Source organism: Schistocerca nitens, chromosome 4, assembly GCF_023898315.1.
Source record: "Schistocerca nitens isolate TAMUIC-IGC-003100 chromosome 4, iqSchNite1.1, whole genome shotgun sequence".
Classification (NCBI taxonomy): Eukaryota; Metazoa; Arthropoda; class Insecta; order Orthoptera; family Acrididae; genus Schistocerca; species Schistocerca nitens.
Genome location: NC_064617.1, coordinates 834421043 through 834445660, shown reverse-complemented (window position 1 = coordinate 834445660; position 24618 = coordinate 834421043). Strand labels below are relative to the sequence as shown.

Sequence of the window (24618 nt, the reverse complement as noted above, 5' to 3'; positions counted from 1 at the left end):
GTTTATTGACCGATTCGGAAATCGTTAATAGAGTGGAAATAACAAAAGACACAAGGTCATGGCTTGTAGAAAATTAACACTAAATCACAGTAAGACTAGTTTTTATAGTTTCTAACACACAATTCAACAAGTTTTAATTTCACAGAATGGGCAGATGAGTAGTGAAACTGAACAGTTCAAATTTCTAGGTGTTCAGATTAGATAGTAAACTGTCGTGGAAAGCACACGTTTAGAATCTTGTTCAAAGAATGCAGCCGTTTTTTTCTATACGAACGGTATCTGAAATAAATGATAGTTCGACACGAAAAGTGGTCTACTTTGCTTACTTTCATTATTTCATGATGTATGGTTTATATTTTGGGGTACGTCTTCCCATTCTCAGTGTAGCTATTTGGTTCAGAAAAGGGCGGTTCGGGCAATAAGTGTTGTAAGTTCGCCAATCCCTTGTCGACCGGTGTTCACTAGTCTGGGTATTCTGACATTGGCCTCATATATTCTTTACTGTCGTTTCTTGTTAACAATATCAGCTTATTCCCAAGATTTAGCAGCTTTCACTCAGTTAATACTAGGTAGAAATCCAATCTGCACTTCCTTAACTCCTGTGCAGAAAGACGTGAGCACTGCTGCATCAATTTTCAATAAGCTATCACGAGAATTTAAAAATCTTAGCAGTAATCCACGAGCTTAACAATCGAAACTGAAGAGTTTCCTCACCTGTCACTGGAGAGGAGTTCCTTGAAATGTTAAGCTGATCCCTGTGTTATATTGTTGATTGAGTTTGCATAAACTTATTGCTTGTCTTTTTGGTTCATAAACATTTTATTTTATCTGTTATTACTTTTATGTTGTAATTTCATGCACTGACACATTCCAAGACATTGGAGATATGCTCCTCAATTTCGTCGTACAGAACTAGACGTGTAAAATAAAATTAAACAATACAGAAAAGACTGACAGTAGCAAGATGTGGTTCATCCGATAAACGTAAGACATGAATGTTTACGTACAGTGAACTGAAGTTACTTGTCTCTGTTGATGACTCCCATCCAAGATAGCAGGTTCCGTCCTCCCTACCGAGAAATTCTCAAGTCAGTCACAGATTTCCTTTTGTACTCCCATATGGTCGTACTTCCGTCAGTAAGAGTAAACTTAACGTTTCACAAAAAGTTGTTTAAAGTTACTCCAACCATTAGTAGATTTTTATATACTGTAAAAATAGAGACTTTTTGAAACATTGGCCGTGAACAGCGGGTGCAGATACGATACACTTTTAATCTTTCATGACGTTTCAGAACAATGCACATTCCACAGTAGAGGGAAAGACTCATTCCAGATCAAGCACCGCGGACCTGGGCCGGTCAGAAATTCTGCGCACGAGTGTAACAGCTGCACACGTGCAACTTCCTGGTCACAGTTTGCACACTTACCAGACGTGTAGACAGGGAATCGGAACAGTTACCGCTCATTTAGTTTATGTCTCTTAGCACAGATGCTGCCGCTTCGCTTTGCGCACAATCTGTTATTCCATAGCCCCATCAGCAAACATCACGATTTTAAAACAAAACATATAAACAAATGGTGCAAAAATATGCCGGACTGTCTTTACACCCACGCCTTAGGTATCTAAATACCCTTCATCGCAGGCGTGTCAAACATTTCTCTTAGTAATTAAAGGATAATTTTTAAGCATTTAGGTATACCTTGACCAACCGGTTTAATACCAACTTTTTTCAGATAGCGATATTCGCCGATTAAACATGGAGCAGGATGAGGCACACACCCATGCCCGAGGCAGGATTCGAACCTGCGGCCGTAGCGGTGGCGCGGTTCCAGACTGTAGCGGCTAGAACCGCTCGGCCACCCTGGCCGGCAGAAGTGTTCACACCATTATGAAGGAATGACTGCGCATGCGGAAAGTGTGTGCCCAATGGGTGCCCCACAGTCTTCAGTCAGATGAGCAAGGCAGTGGACCATTCGACATGTTTCTTGATGTCGAATGGTCCATTGTCTTGCACAACTGCAGCGCTATGCTTGGGAAGGGAATGCGTTCCTGGCACGTGTGGTGGCTGGAGATGAGTCATGGTGTCATCACTTCGAACCAGAATCACATCGACAAAGTCTCCGTCAAATCATCCAGGGTCACCACCACCAAAAAAAAAGCCAAGGCCCTCCACACGAACGAGTACCCACGGAGTCGTTCTGCTCCACGACAATGCAAAGCCTCATACGGCCAACATACTCGCGGCTCTCCTGCAGAAATTCAATTGGGAGGTTCTCGGACAGCCTCCATACAGTCCAGACCTCTCTCCCTGTGATTACGCCATTTTTTGTCCCCTTAAAAAGGCTCTGAGGGACAAACGATTCAACTCGGACGACGACGTCCAGCTGTACGTGCGGAACTGGTTAACACCTCATCCCAGGGAATTTTATGAGACAGACATTCACCGCCTTGTGTCAAAGTGGGCCTTTCTGTAATTATGCCTCCGGCTCGTTTCTTTTTGAACGCCCCTTGTACCTGGAGAATATCGGTAGATAAAATTTTAGTTGTTTCAGACTTTTTCAGTTATGTGGTATGTTTAGTCTACTGATGTATTAACAGTACAATCAAATAACCAATAATCTAATAAGAACCCACAAATATTATGAGTGTTCTCAACACGAAAGTTATAACTTACAGAAATAAAATCTGAATGAAGATAACAGTATGCCTCCGTAGGAGAAGTAATTTTATCATCAGCGTATTTTCAAAATTTAGTCGTCTCTTGAAATTAAACTATCAAGCCACACACGACTCATGTGTGGAAAACGACCTCTATTCTACACTTAAGCAGTCCAGTTTCATTCATTGACTTGTCATAAGCGATGGATCAGTCGCAAGTTAGCCTACAGCTACATTTCGGCCAAAACGACGCATGACTATTCGTCCTTTTCCTACTGTTGACCCCAAAAATCATGAAAAGTTGTTTGCACAAGAGATTCAAAATTATATGCGAGGATAGACGTCGTTTTCCACACATGAGTCGTGTGTGCTTCGTAGGTTAATTCCAAGAGATGACTAAATTTTGAAAATATGCTGATGATGAAATTACTTCTCCTACGGAGGCCAAAACGCGCAGTAAAATCAGCGCAGAAACATCAATAAAAATTTTCACAATTATGAATTTCTGTATTTGTTATTTATCGTATACTAGATGGGCAACCCAGAATGGCCCGGGTATTCGTCTTGCCAATTTTCTATTAGAAACGAAAACAAAAAATGAACTGTTTGTAAGTAAGTATAAAAAAAATTCATTTCCATATATTCCTGAAAAATTTTTCAAATTATGAAACCTGGTCCCGGAGAGTTTCTGTACGTTGGCAGCAGCTGTTTCGCTTATCTATAACACGATTTTGTAAGTGTTTCTATAGCAACGCCTCTTCAAAATTCAAAAGTACATCTACATCTACATTTATACTCCGCAAGCCACCCAACGGTGTTTGGCGGAGGGCACTTTACGTGCCACTGTCATTACCTCCCTTTCCTGTTCCAGTCGCGTATGGTTCGCGGGAAGAACGACTGTCTGAAAGCCCCCGTGCGCGCTCTAATCTCTCTAATTTTACATTCGTGATCTCCTCGGGAGGTATAAGTAGGGGGAAGCAATATATTCGATACCTCATCCAGAAACGCACCCTCTCGAAACCTGGCGAGCAAGCTACACCGCAATGCAGAGCGCCTCTCTTGCAGAGTCTGCCACTTCAGTTTGTTAAACATCTCCGTAACGCTATCACGGTTACCAGATAACCCTGTGACAAAACGCGCCGCTCTTCTTTGAATCTTCTCTATCTCCTCCGTCAACCCGATCTGGTACAGATCCCACACTGATGAGCAATACTCAAGTATAGGTCGAACGAGTGTTTTGTAAGCCACCTCCTTTGTTGATGGACTACATTTTCTAAGCACTCTCCCAATGAATCTCAACCTGGTACCCGCCTTACCAACAATTAATTTTATATGATCATTCCACTTCAAATCGTTCCGCACGCATACTCCCAGATATTTTACAGAAGTAACTGCTACCAGTGTTTGTTCCGGTATCATATAATCATACAATAAAGGATCCTTCTTTCTATGTATTCGCAATACATTACATTTGTCTATGTTAAGGGACAGTTGCCACTCCCTGCACCAAGTGCCTATCCGCAGCAGATCTTCCTGCATTTCGCTACAATTTTCTAACGCTGCAACTTCTCTGTATACTGCAGCGTCATCCGCGAAAAGCCGCATGGAACTTCCGACACTATCTACTAGGTCATTTATATATATTGTGAAAAGCAATGGTCCCATAACACTCCCCTGCGGCACGCCAGAGGTTACTTTAACGTCTGTAGACGTCTCTCCATTGATAACAACATGCTGTGTTCTGTTTGATAAAAACGCTTCAAATCCAGCCACACAGCTGGTCTGATATTCCGTAGGCTCTTACTTTGTTTATCAGGCGACAGTGCGGAACTGTATCGAACGCCTTCCGGAAGTCAAGAAAAATAGCATCTACCTGGGAGCCGGTATCTAATATTTTCTGGGTCTCGTGAACAAATAAAGCGAGTCGGGTCTCACACGATCGCTGTTTACGGAATCCATGTTGATTCCTACATAGTAGATTCTGGGTTTCCAAAAACGACATGATACTCGAGCAAAAAACATGTTCTAAAATTCTACAACAGATCGACGTCAGAGATATAGGTCTATAGTTTTGCGCATCTGCTCGACGACCCTTCTTGAAGACTGGGACTACCTGTGCTCTTTTCCAATCATTTGGAACCCTCCGTTCCTCTAGAGACTTGCGGTACACGGCTGTTAGAAGGGGGGCAAGTTCTTTCGCGTACTCTGTGTAGAGTCGAATTGGTATCCCGTCAGGTCCAGTGGACTTTCCTCTGTTGAGTACCGTTTCCATCTATAGTCTTTTGCGCTTCGAAGTTGAAAGTTACCAAAAGCGCTGCCAGGTGTCAGGGATTTCCTGAAGTTGACTCGACTCTGGCAAAGCGAAGTAGCAGAGATTAAATCTATTAAACTTCGTGCACAATGCGACAATTTTGTCACGCACCTCAATCTTTATGGCGTCACATCTCCTGAACTAAGAAAGGTATCTGGTTCTTACCCCAACAGCGATTGTTGCCCGACAGTACGTGATTTTTGGCTGAAATCGATCCAGTGGTTTAGGAAGAGATGTGGAAAACAAACAAACAAACACCTACTTCTGTAACATATTTCGATTTCAGAAATAGTTATCGTCGTAACGAAGTTTAGTACAGAGTTCAATTCAGAGTAAACGACTGGCGAAAAGAGAAACGAGTCTGCTTGTTTTAGTAACTAATCAACCTCAGCGGACTACAGAGCCCTTTATAAGAGCACACTGGTAGTCACTCTGAAGCGTTATGTATGGTTCATGGTAGTGAACTGACGTGTAGGTGGCCATCAGTTTTACGGAATCGGCTCGTTAAGTGAGGTATACATGGAGAAATGACAATGACGTAAAGGAGCTGTCATGTTTGGATGTGTCCAGATTCACGCCGAGAATTAAGCTGTTGATCGATGCTGACCTCTCTACAGGGAAAGGTGTAGCACTTCCAGACGTGTAACACGCCGTAAAAACAGTGACCGTAAACGAATCCTAATCGACAATAACAGGAAACCACTGTTCAGCCTTTTCAAAAGACAACCGCTTTCAAACCAGACAGGAATTCATCATTAATACTAAAATCCGTTACAGTTGTAAAAATTATTTATTTCTAAGAAGGAAAGCGCATCCAGGTTTCAGAACCTATGTCCTATCTTCAGGGGCAGCTGCAAGATTAAAAATCGAGAATAACGCATATCCACATTATTAACATAAGCAAAAAGGAACCAACAGGAATTCTTAGAAAAAAAAACCTACACGTACATTAAAATGTGGGTCCATAAAGGATGCAAAACTGAGGTAAAAATAGGTTAAAATATGGTGAAATAGTACATTCCCGGATACATCGACAGCCCAGTGAGGTGTTTAGTAGCAGAATGTGGAGGTTGGGTGAGAGGTAATTCTGTGTATTATTATTATCCTTTTCTCAGACGTTATGTCTGGTTAAAAATGGAAAGTGACGCGGACCTTGATCAAGCGTGACTTCCTTTTAACTGTACGGTATATGTTACATTGCATTTAGGAACTTTCGGGTAATTGAACATGTATCAATAATTACAGATTTCTGCAGTTGTATTGCGTTGATGTACTGGTGGATACTGCGTGGTATGACTCCTGTAGTTGAAAGTATAATTGATATGCCGGCCGCGGTGGTCTCGCGGTTCTAGGCGCGCAGTCCGGAACCGCGCGACTGCTACGGTCGCAGGTTCGAATCCTGCCTCAGGCACGGATGTGTGTGATGTCCTTAGGTTAGTTAGGTTTAACTAGTTCTAAGTTCTAGGGGACTGATGACCTAAGATGTTAAGTCCCATAGTGCTCAGAGCCATTTGAACCATATAATTGGTATAATGTCAACTTTATCCTGATGCCACATGTCCTTCACTTCCTCAGCCAGTTGGATGTATTTTTCAATTTTTTCTCCTGTTTTCTTCTGTATATTTGTTGTATTGTGTATGGATATTTCTATTAGTTGTGTTAATTTCTTATTTTTATTGATGAGTATGGTGTCAGGTTTGTTATGTGGTGTTGTTTTATCTGTTATAATGGTTCTGTTCCAGTATAATTTGTATTCATCATTCTCCAGTACATTTTGTGGTGCATACTTGTATGTGGGAACGTGTTGTTTTATTAGTTTATATTGTGTGGCAAGTTGTTGATGTATTATTTTTGCTACATTGTCATGTCTTCTGGGGTGTTCTGTATTTGCTAGTATTGTACATCCGCTTGTGATGTGATCTACTGTTTCTATTTGTTGTTTTCAAAGTCTGCATTTATCTGTTGTGGTATTGGGATCTTTAATAATATGCTTGCTGTAATATCTGGTGTTTATTGTTTGATCCTGTATTGCAATCATGAATCCTTCCGTCTCACTCACAAAAAGGCGGAATAGAGTTTATTAATGACCGATGGAAAATTATTAACCGGTGTCTGAGAAACTTTACGTATTTGCTGGGAACTGAACGAACAGGGAAAATCCCATCCAAACATTTCAGATCGTCGATATTTATTTGCATGAGAAAATATATGCATGTAAACATACTAAACAACATTTAAATGGCAATATATTGCGCCGTTTCAACTTTGATCTTTGCGTTTTTTCTTTTCAATTGTCAAATAACGTCGAAAACACTTTCTTGCTCTAGAGAGCTGACATTTACCCTGTTGAATCTATTTTCGTTATAAAGCCTTTTATCTATTTCTACATTATCTTGTATCTTTCTCTACCCAGATATTGTAAACCCTAACTCATTTTTAGTCTTCCGGTATTTGGTCTCTGTTGAGAGACCACACGAACAGGAAAAATACCATCTTGTTACCTTCGGAATATGTCGTGAAAACTAACACACGATAAAACAGAGACTCAGACGAACCAAAAGCAAAAAATTCACTGCCATAACATGATGGAGAGTGGCCAGAATAGCTTAACCTTCGATGCTGCCAGACGACGTCAGTGTCAAAACTTTCTTCACGGGAAACCTTGACGGCGACGTTTAGCTCCGACCTCTTGACTGCCTTTGTGAATGTCGCCATTTCAGAAGCATTGTGGAATGTTTCGATGTTCCTTTCCGTAACGCACAGTCTGAATGGAAGCTTCCAATGCAAATTCACAACGTTGTATGTACGCCTAACAGCACATTTTGAAACTGGCGCAAGTAATACAAATGTACCGAAACAAGCCTAGTGGAACGACAGAAACGAACAGCATCCATAACGCTCTCAAAGAAGTCCTCCCTGAACGTAATAAAGTAAGCGAATTTCTTGATACCTGTATGAAGTAACAAACATAAAGTCAAATTAATTAACCAAACAGTTCAGCTGATTAACGCAAACTTCCTAATTTGAAAATGAAGAATTATAACAGGAAATTAGAAATAGAAAAGTAACGAGCTAATCAAAAAAATTATGGAATAAAATAATGGAGAAAATCGGTGACATTATAGGATGATTTACTTTTACTCTAGGATGTGTGAACGACTTTCGCATTGCTCTTTATAGCTACACTGAGTGAAAAGAGAGTCTACCGGGAGAAGTGCATTTTTGAATCCAGGAGGAGTGTGTCTTTAATTTCTTATTTCTCGTCAGGTGAAGAATGTTCCTCACGATATATCTACGTATTTCTTTGAGGTATGGGTTAGGTTAGTAGTGTTTAACGTCCCGTCGACAACGAGGTCATTAGAGACGGAGCGCAAGCTCTGTTTAGGGAAGGATGGGGAAGGAAATCGGCCGTGCCCTTTCAAAAGAACCATCCCGGCATTTGCCTGAAACGATTTAGGGAAATCACGGAAAACCTAAATCAGGATGGCCGGAGACGGGATTGAACCGTCGTCCTCCCGAATGCGAGTCCAGTGTGCTAACCACTGCGCCACCTCGCTCGGTTTTTCTTTGAGGTATCATTGTTTAGAGTATGATGGGGAATACTTAGAAGAAGAATTAGTCTTTCCCTGGCGTAGGCTTTCGGGAATAGAGACACAAATATGAATGTGTGTATCCCGCGCCACGTTCCATAACCTCTGTCATGATGCCTAAAATAAGGTACGAGACTTGTTGTCCTGTCCCTCTCGCATAAAATTTCTAAATTTACCCAACATGTTTTCGCGTAATAGTCGATGGCTTTCTTCCAAAGAGTGTATCGCCTAGACCCTCGTATACCGCAGTTTTATTTTCCCGCAGTTATCCCAAAAATTAAAGTTTTCAATTCACCCTTTCTACTACTGATTTCTCGTAATAGTTCGATATAATATAATAATACTATCTCTATACGTTCCGCCAATGTGCTAGGGTCCAGAAGTTTACTGTAAAGTTATATAGGCCATTTGATCAATAGTACTTTGACACAGCTGTGTAGTCCGCCTGCTTAACTGCGTGGTAACGTGCTTGCCTCCCGTGCAGCGGGCCCGGGTTCGATTCCCCGCCGATTTGGATATTTTCTCCGCTCGTAGACTGGGTGTTGTGTTATCATTTCATCCCCATCACCAGCACGCAGGTCGCCCAATGTGGCGTCGACTGGTGTAAGACCTGCGCTCGGCGGCCTAACTTTCCCGCATACGGCCTCCCGGCCAACAGGTGAACCGACCAGCGTCAAAGGGGGTGGGGGGTATTGTGATTTTAGTAGAAAATCCGTAATAGCTGAGTGGATCAGTTATGAGAGACTGACTTCGAACGTGGTCTAGTCATTGACTGTAATCTGACTAACAGTTCCGACAGGGACATTTCAACCCTTCTGATGCTGCCCCAGTCAACTGTTAATGATGTGATTGTGAAGTAGAAATTCGAAGGAACAACCACAACTAGACCAATATCAGGCAGACATGCACTGTCGGACAGGGACCGTTGAGTATGACGTGAAATCAGTCACTCGTTAGTTCCAAGGTGCCACGAGCAGTCCAGCTATCACAATGACAGTTTCAAAGGAATGTAATATAATAGTCGAGTAGCTATTTATAGGCCACGCGTTTCTGATTTTTGTAGTCATTACTGACTCTTGAGATGGCGTAAAGAGCGACACCACATGACAGTGGATGACTGGAAACAAATGATTTGTAACCTATGGCATTTCCATGGTATGCTTTGCGTTTGGCGAATACCTGGAAATCGTTACCGGCCAGCATGTGTAGTGCCAACAGTGAAGTATGGAGGAGATGATATTACGGTATTTGGATGGTTAGGGTGTGTTCCCCATTACTGCGCATATGAAATAGCTAAATGAGGAAGGACATCGACATATTTAGAGCACTGTGTATGGGGGTACAGCAGTGGAACAGTTTGGAGGTGATGACTGTATCAGTATGACAATTTACTCCTCTGCCATAAACCATCATCTGTGGGGCAATGATACGTCTTCAATAATATTTCTGGAATGGACTGGCCTTAGCAGAGCCCCAACCTGAACTTCAAGAAACACGTATGGGATGAGTTCGACCGTTGGCTTCGTTCCAGATCCCAGTGTAAAACGTGGCTCTGAGCACTATGGGACTTAACTTCTAAGGTCATCAATTCACTAGAACTTAGAACTACTTAAACCTAACTAACCTAAGGACATCACACACACCCATGCCCGAGGCAGGATTCGAACCTGCGACCGTAGCGTTCGCGCAGTTCCAGAGTGTAGCGCCTAGAACCGCTCGGCCACCCTGGCCGGCATTGTCAAACGTCACTGCCTTATCTGATTTCAGCTCTGGGAGAACAATGGGCTGTCATTCTTCCGCGTACATTCACACCCGTCATTGAGAGTGTCCCTAGCAGAGTTCAAGCTGTCAAAGGCGGAGGACACACACTATATTAGTGTCCACTATTAGGTGTCGGGACACTTTTCTTTAGTGTATAAGCCAATCAATAGCTTCTTCTTTCTTGAGTACAGGAACAATTCCATGTTAGAAAAGGAGCCAACTTCTCATTCGCCGGTGACCACCCATAATGGTACATAATACAGGATCCAATAGACAACAAAGGTTACGCTCTGTATCCACCGCAGTCACCTATTAAAATAAAGTTCCCTTTCCTTCTTCCTTAAGTGACCAATGGAATGAACGATCATTTTAAGATTATGACGTAATAGCCTGCGCAGTGAACAGTAATAACAAAATATAAGGGACACTGCGGGTCGACAGAAGCGTCCGGTCACACGCGTCGGCTTTGACCCGTGACGTAAGGGTGTTGTGTGTGACGTCATGACGGCGCAGAGTTTGGTTTGTGAGTGTGGCGTGTCTGTAGATGTCGTGTTGTGGTTTGTTGTGCTCTCTGGTGGTATGTTCAGGGTTTTCGTTTTTGTGGTGTTATGGGCTCAGTTTGATTTTGCTCAATATCCAGAATTGTTCGAGAGGCGGCTGTGTTTGTAGTGGAATTCGTTTCAGTGAGTTAATATTTTTGTGTTAAGGTTAATTTAGTGTTGTTCGCTGTACGTCGTGTGGTAATTTTAGTAAAATTAATCGGTTGTTTTTTGTTCAGTAATGGATATGACGGATAAAATTAACAGTGCGCAGGTCAAGGGAAGTGTCCCATTCCAGATGATATTGTGTTTAGTGGTATTTGCAGAGTTTTGTGATATCGGTTTTTTTTCGTCGTTTTGTGTGGTTTTGTATGGGGGTGGGTGTCTAAATTTGTCTATATTTAGGTTGCCCCCACCCAAAAACATCTCATTTCCCGCGCTTGTCCCGTTAGTGTCATTAGGCTTTTTGTGGAAAGTGTGTGCGCTTGTTTTCGATGTATTTTCGTCCTCATAATGTGTACGTAACGACTTTATATGCGCCATATTGGAATCGTGGTTTATGGTCGTTTCCGCCATATTTGTGACGTCATGGGTCAAAGCGGACGGACGGGTTCGGACGCTTCCATATTTCCGACACTGCATAGTTAGACCACGAAGAAGGCCGCTGCGACCGTGGCCGAAACGTTGGTCTTCTCCAGCAGTAGTTCTATACAATATAACTCTGTGCCATACCCAGAAAACTTATGTCGAATTCCATGTTTCCTTCCAAAACACAACAGAACACTTATTTCCCTAGTACCATACACACTTCGCTCGTGTGGGCTATAGGAAATATGTATAATGAATGTTGTTGGATTTGTCCAAAACGGTGTGTTTATGCTGCCAAAATAAAAAATTCTCAAAATATATCCCTGCGCAACTGGACATCAGGCCAGCCGTTGTGGCCGAGCGGTTCTAGGCGCTTCAGTCTGGAACCGCGCGACCGCTACGGTCGCAGGTTCGAATCCTGCCTCGGGCATCGATGTGTGTGATGTCCTTAGGTTAGTTTGGTTTAAGTAGTTCTAAGTTCGAGGGGACTGATGACCTCAGAAGTTAAATCCCATAGTGCTCAGAGCCATTTGAACTGGACATCAGCATTTCGTGCAACACGAGATGTTGCCTCATGTTGGGCAACACTGGTGAACAATAAGAGCAGCAACACAGTTCCAGGGCAGAAGAGTTTTAACTGTCCACGGTAGTGCGGCGGAAAATAGACGAAAGCAAGCAGGTGGAAGTGTGTGCGAAGCTGTTATATTTTTTCAATCCTCATTTCTAAAAAAATGTAAAGAAAAATAATGCAGAATTTTAAACTGAGGCTAGATACCTGTCATTTTCAGAATGTTTGAACACGTTTAGAATTGCTTTTGTACATGACATTAAATGAAAGGATGCAAAGATCTGAGGCACTGTATACGCCTTAAATCGATTAGCGATAACGACGATTTTGGCTACCAGAGATTTACACAGAGGTTTGACGTTTCGGTAAAAGTGCATCGTTCGTCGATATATATATATATATATATATATATATATATATATATATATATATATATATATATATTCTTGCCAGAAATTTGTAACGCCTGCGTGAAAGAACGAAAATCATTTATGCAAGTTTTAAATAACGTTGAAGTACTATTTTACGAAAAAGTCATTAGTACTGCGCCTTAGTATCCTTAAATACTGAACATATTCAACCAAAAGCTACAGCACCATTGCACGTCTTTTATAATTAGCTGAAGCTGCAATGTCACAAGCTTTCCTGTGTTTCTTTCGTGACTATTTTTTGTGTTGGCGCAGTGGATCATCGAAGTTTCTAGTAACGCGACAGACTTCGTGACGGAGTAAGCATGTGCATATAAGTCAACGCTGATCAATTCCAAAATTTAATGAGTAGACGCAGAAAACGACTCACGCTGAGGATGAACCATCTACATAGCTGCAATATTTTGATTCCAAATCTTGAGCGCATACAGTAATAGTAGCAAAGTATCTTGGTGCAAACGGTGGGACGGAAGCATTTACAAAGTCAGAAACGCGTACGGCTCAGTCACCTGAAATATCGTCCAGCCCACGTGCACAACTGCAAAACTTACAATGGCTGGCCACGATGGTCAGATCATGGTTTTACTTCAGACTCCGTACGTTTTTAGCAGTCAATTACGACAACGTAATGTACAAACAGTAAGGCGTACAACTTAGGCAATATCGAGAGAACCGCAAGAGAAGTTTTAAGCGTCAAACATATAGCAGTGCGTTGCTACTGAGCACGAGATGGGAGCTGTTAAGCGGTTAGCGCTCGAGTTCCATAATCGGTGACTCGACGGACCGCGTCTTCCTGAACTTAGTTTTCAAATGTATATTTTTTTTCCAACACTGGTCATATTTTATATGTGACGTAATAAAAAAAATACATGTATTTGCACGACATTTTATTGCATTTCCGACGGTATTTGATTGTTTACCGATTCTAATTGCTGCAACGACTATTATACTTGTAATTATGGACAAGTAAACGACCGAATGCATCAAGTTTTTTTTCTGAAAACGCCGAAAACAGCAAAATAACATTGGAAATCTAACAAAAGTTCATTCAAATGTACGTGTATTTTCATTATACTTTCAAATGTCATATATATGAAATGAGACCAATGCTGAAGAAAGATACATCTAAAAAACAAAAATATGGGCGCGACTCGATCCAGCGATCCACCGAATGCGGAACTTTAAGGCTAACTACATGAGCGCTGCCATCTCATGCTCGGAGTCGCAAAACAATTTTTATTCGAGGCGTAAGACTTCTCGTGCGATTTTCTCGAAATCGCCTAAGTAGTACGCCTTTCTACTTGCACATTATGTTGTCCTAACGGACTACGGAAAGCGTAAAGTTCGACGTCAATCCTTGATGAGAACGTCCTGGCCTCCCCTTGTTAGACAATCACCTGTTCTTGCAATAATGTGGCAGGGCCATTAACACAAAATTAAGAGCTATTTTCGGATATTGCAGCAACGAACTATCTCAAAATTTAGCCCGTGCAAATGGAGTAAGAGTTACGCTTATTGTCCCCCCTCCATGCATTGTTCTTAGTAGGTTATGGAAATGTACATAGCCCGCATCGAAATACTCGTCTCAGACTTGTCCATTACTTAACAGGTTTTCTGAATTTATCTTGCAATTTTAGTTTTTATGATTAAGTGCTAGCGAACGTAGAGCTTGGACTGCGCTATAGACATGTCTCAGCACAATCTTCATTTGGCATTCAAATTCGTTTGTTTGGCCAACGCTCAACTAAATTATCACCTTCAAGCAATTTTTGTATTGTGGAGATCCACAGCTGTAGAACTGCACCATGACAACTGTATAACTTTTTTTTTTTTGTTTTGTTTTTAAGATCCAACTAGTTTCACGGTTGAACATTTTTAACACAACGGGACAAAGAATTTTGAGTCTTCTACTGGTTATTGTTTGAAGTAAATAATGAAATAAACATGCATTCCTTAAGATATGGCTCATGTCTAGAAACTTGTTGGATCATAAACAAATGTTTGGTGGTGGTGGTGATTCGTTAGTGGTTCGCACAACTGCGTAGATATCAGCGGTCGTACAACGTCCCAATCTGTACACTGCGCACGTTCGCCTCTTTCCCGAATGATGATAAAGTGATGAGAACACCACAAACATCCAGTCCCAGGGCGGAGAAAATCCACGACCCGGACGGTAGTCGAACCCGGGATCCCGTGAGAAGATATATCATCATGACACCACCTTCGAGCATTACAAACACCTCGGGCTACGTCGCTACAGATTAGTCAGTGACGATAACTAAGTTTGCAGCGGGGTGGGGGAAGGAGGATATTTTACATCACATTCTAGTCATCAAAATACTCGCCGAAAATTTGTGTTATTTAATACCAGCATTTCTGAATTTGATTTGCAGTTTGTTACTTGCAAGTGAAAGTGCTTAAAAATTTGGAGCCATGTTATAGTTCAATTATCACAGATCTGTGACTCATTCATATTCGTCACCGTCCAGTAGTTCAGTCTTTCACCGTAGACACGATTTCGATACTGGGAGAAGGGGGAACTATCTTGGAAACGCGCCTATTTCTTGTACTACCATCTCTATCCAGCTGAAGCTAAAGTGTTCTCCTAATGAGCATGAGTGTCGTTAAAGTCTAGCAGCGATCGAGTGCACGTGCACGCCAGGGCCAAGTTTACTACCGCGCCCAGCGCTGTCAAACAACGCCGCGTGGCGTGGCGCGGAACGTCGGACTGACCTTGATGTCTGTGGCGGTGACCCAGTCCTGCAGCACCGGGCTGTTGTCGAAGTCGGCGGCGCTTGGCCGGCCTTCGAGCGTGCTGAAGGCGATGCGCGACGCCCCCAGGCCGCCGCCGCCCCCGGCGCCGCCTCCGCCGCCCCCGGGCAGGCCGTCGCCGAAGCGGTGCGCGTCGGTGCACAGCGCCTCCTGCTCGTTGGCGCGCGTGATGGTCGCCCGGTTGGGCCGGCCGTACACCTTGCGGCACTGGCCCGAGTAGAACTGGAACGGCTGCCACGTCTTGCCGTAGTCGACGCTCTTGTAGATGGCCAGCGAGTCGGGCTTGGCGGCGCGCGGGCAGAACTGCAGGCTCACGTACGTGATCTCGTACTTCTTGCCCAGAGAGAGCGTCAGCGTGACGTTGTCGCCCGCGGAGCCGGCCGGCGGGTGCGACGGCTCGGAGCGCCAGCAGGTGACGTTGTTGGGGTTGTTGAGGTCGGTGAGGTAGGCGGCCGGGTGGCGGAGGCGCGCCTTGGCCTGGTCGCACACGCGGCACGCGCCGTCCGCGTCGCAGTAGCGCACCGGCGCCGACACGCCGCAAGTGCTCGACGCGTGCACCGGCGCGCCGAACGCCGCGTTCACGAAGTCGGGGATGCAGCGGCGCGGCCGGTGCTCGTCGTAGCAGGGGTCCTGGGGCGCACCCTGCTGAGCCGCGAACAGGTCCAGGTAGGAGTCGTGGTGAACCGCCGCTGCCGCCCAGGACGACAGCAGCAGCAGCAGCAGCAGGTGCGGGAGTAGCAGCAGCAGCGGCGGCGGCGAGCGCATCGCGACGACAAGACAGGACAGAAGAGCAGGTAGACGACAGACGGCGTGGCGCGCGCGAGCAGTCGTCCGCGCGGCGACCAGTGCCTTACTGAGGGCGAGACGTCGGCTGTCCCTCGGTACCCACTCGCCGCGGCATCACGACGGCGACTGGGGCGGCGCGCGCAGGCGGGGAGCCGGCGCCCCGGCCCGGCCGCGGCCCGCCAATGGCGCGCCGCGCTGCCCCTCCACCGCGCCCCGCCGCCCGCCAATAGCGGCGTTCCGCGCGCGCCCGCGACACTCCGCACGGAATTCGCAGGTGAGGCGAGGCGCAGCGAAAGCGTCTTGCGCCTGCGGATTGCCGAACCCACCGGCCGCCTGGCTGGCGGACAGCTCTCGGGTCGGGTCCTCCAAGATTTCGTACGCGATACTACGGGCAGGGCCGGTTTTAGGTCCAAGCGGCTGCTTCGGGTGCCGAACTGAGAGGGTCATCAGAGGCGCCAAAGTGCAAGACTCATTCAGAATTTTTGTAATCCTGTCTTCTTCAGTTGCGTGTAATATTACGGTATATTGATCATTTTTAATTATGGACCGTCTGACAGCAACTGAATAAAACAATTTTAGTGCCATACGCGTTTCGACTTTATTTTCTGCAAGGCATCATCAGTGGCCTGCGATATGTAAATATGTTAGCTACTTAATTTACATTTTTGTCACTGTGCCTATAGGTTATAAACAGTTCTGGTAGTTGGTATTTCCTATTAAGTAGTAATTTTTTGAACTGTACTTACTTACTTCAATAGTTACACTCGAAAGTTTGGCAATAACATTCGATCTTTGGAAAAAAACATTTGACAGTCGGCAACAGAAACCAAAACATTGCATTGAAACAAGCGTTCAGTTCATAGTGCTGTGGAATGTGGGGAAAAAACCCGCAAATTGGCATTCATAAGAAGAAGAACACCAAAAATGCAACAGGAGCGTAATATGTAAGAAATTGTCCACGCAACCTCTAAGTACAGTACGCCGGCCGATGTGGCCGTGCGGTTCTAGGCGCTTCAGTCTGGAACCACGTGACCGCTACGGTCGCAGGTTCGAATCCTGCCTCGGGCATGGACGTGTGTGATGTCCTTAGGTTAGTTATGTTTAAGTAGTTCTAAGTTCTAGGGGACTGATGACCACAGATGTTAAGTCCGATAGTGCTCAGAGCCATTTTGTAAGTACAGTTCAAAACATTAAATACCAACCACCAGAACTGTTTATAACCTATAGGCACAGTGACAAAAATGTAAATTAAATAGCTAACGTATGTACATATTGCAGGCCACTGATGATGCCTTGCAGAAAATAAAGGCGAAACACGTATGGCACCAAAGTTGTGTTTTATTCAGTTGCTGTCAGACGATCCATAATCAAAATTATCAATATACCGTATTATTCAGAATGTTTCGTAATTAGGAGTGAAAACTAACAGGGGAGTCGAAAAACTTCTATCCAAGAATCCGTACGGACATAGTAAGCATCGCTCGTGCGAAACTCAGCTCGCCCTTTTCTCGCACGATATTCTGCGAACCGTGACTGAAGACCAACAGGCAAATTCCATACTCCTAGATTTCCCGAAAGCGTCTGACGCGGTACCCCATTGCAGTCTGTTAACGAAAGTTCGAACGCACCGAATAGATTCTCAGATATGTGAGTGGCCAGAAGACTTCTTAAGTAATAGCAGCCGGCACGGTGTCCTGGACGGCGAGTGTTCATCCGAGTCGCCGGGAGTGTTCCAGGGACATCTGACACGGCTGCTCTTGTTCTCAACATACGTACACGATCTGGCGGATAGGGCGAGCAGCAATCTGCGACTGTTTGCTGATGATGCTGTGGTGTACGCCAAAGTGTCGTGGTTGAGTGACTTTAGAAAGACGCAGGATGGTTTACACAAAATATTTGTTAGGTGTGAGAAAATGGCAGCTTCCCCCAAATATAAAACAATGGAAGTTAAGTCCGCAGCTCGTGGTCTAGTGGCTAGCGTTGCTACCTCTGAATCACGGGGTCCCGGGTTCGATTCCCGGCCGGATTGGGGATTTTCTCTGCCCAGGTACTGGGTGTTTGAGTTGTCCTCATAATTCCGTCATCATTCCTAATAGTGGATAGATTGGAGTGTGTACAGATTTGGAATTTGTACGGGCGCTGATGACCGCGAAGATGAGCGCCCCACAAAGCAAACATCAACATTATCAAAGAAAGGTAATGGAAATGAGTAGGAAAGACAGTCCGGTAATGTTCGAATACAGCATGAGTGGTATGCTACTTGGCATAACCGTGTCGATTAAATATCTGTGTGTAACGTTGCCAAGCGATGCCAAGCGGAACGCGTACGTAAGGTTGGTAGTAGGAAAGGCAATTGGTCGACTTCGATTTATTGGGAGAATTGTATGAAAGTGTAGCTCATATATAAAGTTTCAAAATGGTTCAAATGGCTCTGAGCACTATGGGACTTAACTTCTAAGGTCATCACTCCCCTAGAAATTAGAATTACTTAAACCTAACTAACCTAAGGACATCACACACATCCATGCCCGAGGCAGGATTCGAACCTCTGACCGTAGCAGTCGCACGGTTCCGGACTGAAGCGCATAGAACCGCTCTGCCACACCGGCCGGCATTTATAAAGGAGACTGCTTATACAGTGTGTTCGGGAATTACCGTTACAAACTTCTAAGACTTGTATGCCGGAGTGAGTGGATAATATTTTGATTAGGAACCCATGTCCCGAAACGCAATACAGTGAAGCTACGGAGCGCCGAAGTTAGAGGCTCCGGCACCTGTATATGTACGTATGTACAAGGTGCTTCTATCATCACGATACAGACTTTCAAGGATGTTGAAGAAGGATAAATATACCAATTTGAGGTAAGGGTCTTTGTACCGGAAACGATTGTGCCGAAAATCGTTCTGATACCTCTGACAGAATACATGTGCTGGTACTGTTGTTGCTAACATTTTAGGGTAGGCAACTCTTAGGGGTGGTAGTATGGACCAAAACAAAGAAAAAGGTCCAGTAAACAAGGATCTAAAGTGCATACCTGAGGAGCTACGTGCACTTGTTTATCTTTGCTACTGTGAAACATATCTTCTGTATTGAACAAGTGCTCGTAGATCTTAAGATATGCACTATAGAGCCCATGTTTGCTATACATCTTTTCTTGTTTTGGTCCATACTACTACTTCTGAAAATTGCCGCTCCTGCAGCCGTAGCACCAACAGTACCAATACGTGTATTCTATTGTTAGAGGTATCAGAACGGTTTTCGCTTAGAAATTTCCAGTACAGAGACCCTTACCTAAAACTGACACATTTTTTCTTCTCCATCATCCTAGAATGTCTGTAGAATCATCATGGACTCACCTTGTCGGCCGCTGTGGCCGAGCGGTTCTAGGTGCTTCAGTCTGGAACCGTGCTGCTGCTACAGTCCCAGGTTCGAATACTGCCTCGGGCATGGATGTTTCTGATGTCCTTAGGCTAATTAGGTTTAAGTAGTTCTAAGTCTAGGGGACTTATGACCTCAGATGTTAAGTCACATAGTGCTTAGAGCCATTTGAACCATTTTTGACTCACCTTGTATATACATACGACACTCTGTAGCGTCGTTGGATGACGTTTTCAGACATCGGTTCCTATTCAAAATATTATGTATTCACTCCCCTCTACAAGTCCTAGAAGTATGTAAAGGGAATTTCGGACCGCCCTGTACAATAATAGCGCTAACCATTTCAGAGTACTGCTCGAGTGTTTACGATCCCATCAAGTCGGATTAAAGTAACAGATCGATTTCAGAGGTGTGTTGTTAGATTTGTTACCATCAGGTTCGACCAGCATTGAAGCTTGGTGAACTCAGATGGGAATCCAGGGTGAATAGACGAACTTATTTTCACGAAAGACTATTGAGAAAATTGAGAGAACCGGCATTTCGCGGCTCGCTGCTGAATGATTCTACTCCCGCCAACTTACGTTTCGCGTAAGGACCGCGAAGACAAGGTAAGAGAAATTATAGCTGGTTCGAAGTCCTGCAGACAGTCACTTTTGCCTTTACGAGTAGAACAGGAAGGGGAATGACTGGTAATGGTACAAGGGAACCTCCCCCACGCATGTATGAAATAACTAAAAGCACGAGGAAGACAGCTAACGATAGCGGTAAAGGGCAGCGGGGAGGGGTACGCCAAATACGTCGCCTGTGCGGAAAAATGTTCTGAATTACCCCTGAGTGTGGGAACGCGTCAGTCTTCAACAAACCCAGTGTAAATTACGGTCAACGGTGGTGTATTATCCAGCGTCTTCCTTGGAACATCCCCTTAGAAAAATTATTGAATGACTGTGCTTAAACTGACACACAATATTTTTTAGCGCAACGCAATCTGACTTTCAATAATCCCTTCAAAAGAATGGCCCTGACTAACATTAACCTATACCTTTCACAAATCACTTACCTCACAAAAATCTTCGTTACTCGAACTACTGCAATACAGCGAGCGCCACTACTGCCAGGTAAATAAAAGATTCTAACTACTGAAGGCACTAACTACTGATATTCATAATTAACCAATGAAAGATTTTGATAGAGAACAAACAATGTATTTACCTTAATAGTGTTCAAAAGTCATAATATATATAGCAGTTCATGACATCCATTCTTACAAATGTACTGTTTCTGATGGACACACGTCCAGATCATCCGCTCTCAAAAATCCGCCATGTCACTTCCCCACATCCACCACTGCTGGCGGCTCACCTCCAACTGCGCAACGCTACGCGCTGTTAACAGCCAACTGCCCAACACTATAATAGCAACTATTGCAACAATGCCGACCAGCGTCAGACTGCACACAGCGCAGTCAGTGATTTTCATATAGAGCGCTACGTGGCGTTACCAATAAAAAAAACCTAAACAGCCTACTTACATCCTTGATAACCCAACACAAACTTCTCAAAAACTGCGTTCGATGCACACTTAACGGAACGGAACAGCAAAATATTCCACAGTGCATTTCAAATGACGGCTTTTACTGAAGCTGTCAACGCCAAGGATTTTCGAGAAGGAAGTTGTAACATTTTCAATACAGGAAAGGCGGGAGGGACGGTGGTGTCGTCTCATAACGTTGAAAGTTAAACTGCTCGTGCCCACTCGTGTTGTAGTGGACATCGTGGCTTTTTTTCAAATCTATTTTATTGTTTGATTTGTTTTTGAGACACATTGTAAACGCTGCGTGATGAGTGTTAGAGCGACATGGTTATCTACAGGGTGATTAAAAAGCGACTGTACAAATTTCTCGTGAGTAATGTATGAATCAAAGTAGGTGTAAAATGTCAAATAAAGTTTTGTTTGAAACAGATTTATTTCAGAGTTATGATGCGTACTGTCACTTGTGGAGGCCTAACATCATGGGCCAGTACAGGCTTTTGGCGTGTAGTGCTCACCTGCATATCGACTGATGCTGCTTCGTCGACGGTGCCCCTGCACATTTCAGTCTGGAGGCAAGGGAGTACCTCGTGTTGTTCATCCGAATAAGTGGACAGTTCGTGCAGGACCAGCTGTTTGGCCCGTCGATCTCCGGATCTTGACCCCTGGACTTCTGCCTCCGGAGACGTCTCAAGGAGCTCGTGTTTGGTCTCTCAACTGAGACTGTAGCACAACTACAGCATTTTCAAATCTTAAACCTTCAGGTGACTAAATGCAATCCGATTAACATCCATTAGCATACACGATCACAGTGAAATTTAGTTCCTGTCAAAGGAGTAACATTATAGGAAAACTGAGCCACTGAAAACCATAAGGACCCAAAGAACAGAAACAAAGTTTCGATGTTTGTCAAAATCAAATTTATAGACAAACCAACAAACTCTTAGGTCTGAATTGTTTTTCAACGAAGTGTCAACATCCTGTACTTCCTAGAGTAGCCACTTTATGTAATGAAATGTTGATTAATATTTAAGATTATATCTATCATTAATGGTTCAAAAATGTCTCTGCGCACTATGGGACTTAACTTCTGAGGTCATCAGTCCCGTAGAACTTAGAACTACTTAAACCTAACCAACCTAAGGACATCACACACATCAATGCCCGAGGCAGGATTCAAATCTGCGACCGTAGCGGTCGCGTGGTTCCAGACTGTAGCTCCTAGAACCGCTCGGCCACCCCGGCCAGCTATCATTAATGGTAATTCACAAAATTCCCTGATATAGGATAGTGACCATAGTGTCTTCTGACAGCTGTGAAGTTTGCAATTCAAATGGCTCTAAGCACTATGGGACTTAATATCTGAGGTCATCAGTCCCCTAGACCTAGAACTAATTAAACCTAACTAACCTAAGGACATCACATACATCCATGCCCGAAGTAGGATTCGAACCTGCGACCTTAGCAGCAGTGCGGTTCCGGACTGAAGCGCCTAGAACCGCTCGACCATAGCTGCCGGCAAGTTTGCAATTAATGTGAAATTAGGATCAGAACATAAAGAGGAGATACTACCACGCACGCAATTATCATGTATTCCAACACTTCATACCTATATAAGAAACGCTCCGAGGGATGTCAATGCAGTTGAAAACATTATCATTCTTACCGCAGACAAGGATAATGCCACGCTCCTGACGAGAGTGAGGACTATCATGAAAATATTAATAATGTTTTGGATTCCACCATGTATAAAAAAACTTCATAAGGGCCAGATTACGAAGATTTAAAAAAATCGCTAATCGATTGGTGAAAACTTCTTCACTCTGCTTTAACGATAAGAAGTCACTCTGCAAAACGAAAGAGTGTTCGCCTACGATCTATGGATTACTGAAGATACGTGAACCACAGATTCCTTTCAGGCCTATTATGAGAGCTACTGGGTCTCCCACGCACGAATTAGCTAGACACCTTGCCTCACTGCTCCAACCTTATGTAGGTGGAATTGACTGCCATATCAGAAATTCATATCATTTCATTGACAAATTAAAAGAAATGCACGTGGGCCAATCTGGTACCATTGCTAGTTTTTATGTCGTGTCGTTATTTACCATGATTCCAGTGAACTAAGCTATCTCACGTATAGCGGATATTTTTCCAGCTTCTCCACGACCTGTTTTCAATACAATAATGACTTTTATGAACAGATTAACGGGGTGGCTACGGACAGTCCTCTTAGTCCAGCTGTGGCCTATTTGTTTACGGGGAACTTTGAACAACGGGCGTTGTCGACTACCAGTAAAAGACCAGCCACACGGTACCACTATGTGGATGATAGTTTCGTAGTATGGACACACGGTGCAGAGGAACTGGATGCCACACTGATACAGGTCAACAGTATCAATCTAAAACACAATTTCCTATGGAGACGGAGAATACTGGCCAACCGAATTTCTTGGATATGTCTGTTTTCATGCGATGGGACGGAACATTGGTTCAAAGTGGTTCAAATGGATCTGAGCACTATGGGACTTAAAATCTGAGGTCATCAGTCCACTAGAACTTAGAACTACTTAAATCTTACCAACCTAAGGATATCACACACATCCGTGACCGAGGCAGCATTCGAACTTGCGACCGTAGCGGACGCGTGGTTCCAGACTGGAGCGCACAGAACCGCTCGGCCACACCGGGCGTCTTTCATAAGGACCAGAGGTGAACTAATGCACGCCACGCATATTGACCGTTACCTGCACAAAAATTCTAATCGCCACCCTAGACAAAAAAGAGGTATGAGTAAAACCTTGGTATACGGGGCGCACAAAATTTGTGAACCGACTTATTTAAAAGATGATCTTCAACATCTACGGTCGACGTTCAAGAAGAATAGTTTTTCTGACAAAGACATAGATCGAGAACTTCGCCCTAGGGAGAGAATCAGAATCGAAGATGAACGACAGCCGCACAAAGGAAAAGTATTACTTCCGTTCATCAGTACGATTACAGATCGCATTGGGAAATTGTTGAGCAAGTGTCGTGTGGAAACTACCTTCAGACCTACCAGGAAGATAAAAGAATATTTAAGATAGCCAAAATATATACGACATCCTTGGCTACACCGGTTATATACACTCCTGGAAATTGAAATAAGAACACCGTGAATTCATTGTCCCAGGAAGGGGAAACTTTATTGACACATTCCTGGGGTCAGATACATCACATGATCACACTGACAGAACCACAGGCACATAGACACAGGCAACAGAGCATGCACAATGTCGGCACTAGTACAGTGTATATCCACCTTTCGCAGCAATGCAGGCTGCTATTCTCCCATGGAGACGATCGTAGAGATGCTGGATGTAGTCCTGTGGAACGGCTTGCCATGCCATTTCCACCTGGCGCCTCAGTTGGACCAGCGTTCGTGCTGGACGTGCAGACCGCGTGAGACGACGCTTCATCCAGTCCCAAACATGCTCAATGGGGGACAGATCCGGAGATCTTGCTGGCCAGGGTAGTTGACTTACACCTTCTAGAGCACGTTGGGTGGCACGGGATACATGCGGACGTGCATTGTCCTGTTGGAACAGCAAGTTCCCTTGCCGGTCTAGGAATGGTAGAACGATGGGTTCTATGACGGTTTGGATGTACCGTGCACTATTCAGTGTCCCCTCGACGATCACCAGTGGTGTACGGCCAGTGTAGGAGATCGC

The 24618-nt window shown here is 44.1% G+C and overlaps 1 protein-coding gene across 1 annotated transcript in view; it reads right to left on the bottom strand.

Annotated features, from left to right (window-relative positions):
- Nucleotides 1-16114, bottom strand: part of LOC126251999 (netrin-1-like) — a 338660-nt gene extending 322546 nt beyond the window's left edge. Inside the window, exon 1 of the mRNA XM_049952782.1 lies at nt 15178-16114. Coding sequence (XP_049808739.1) covers nt 15178-15981 — 804 coding nt within the window. The 5' untranslated portion in view covers nt 15982-16114. The remainder of the gene's footprint in view (nt 1-15177) is intronic.
- Nucleotides 16115-24618: the final 8504 nt, after the last annotated feature.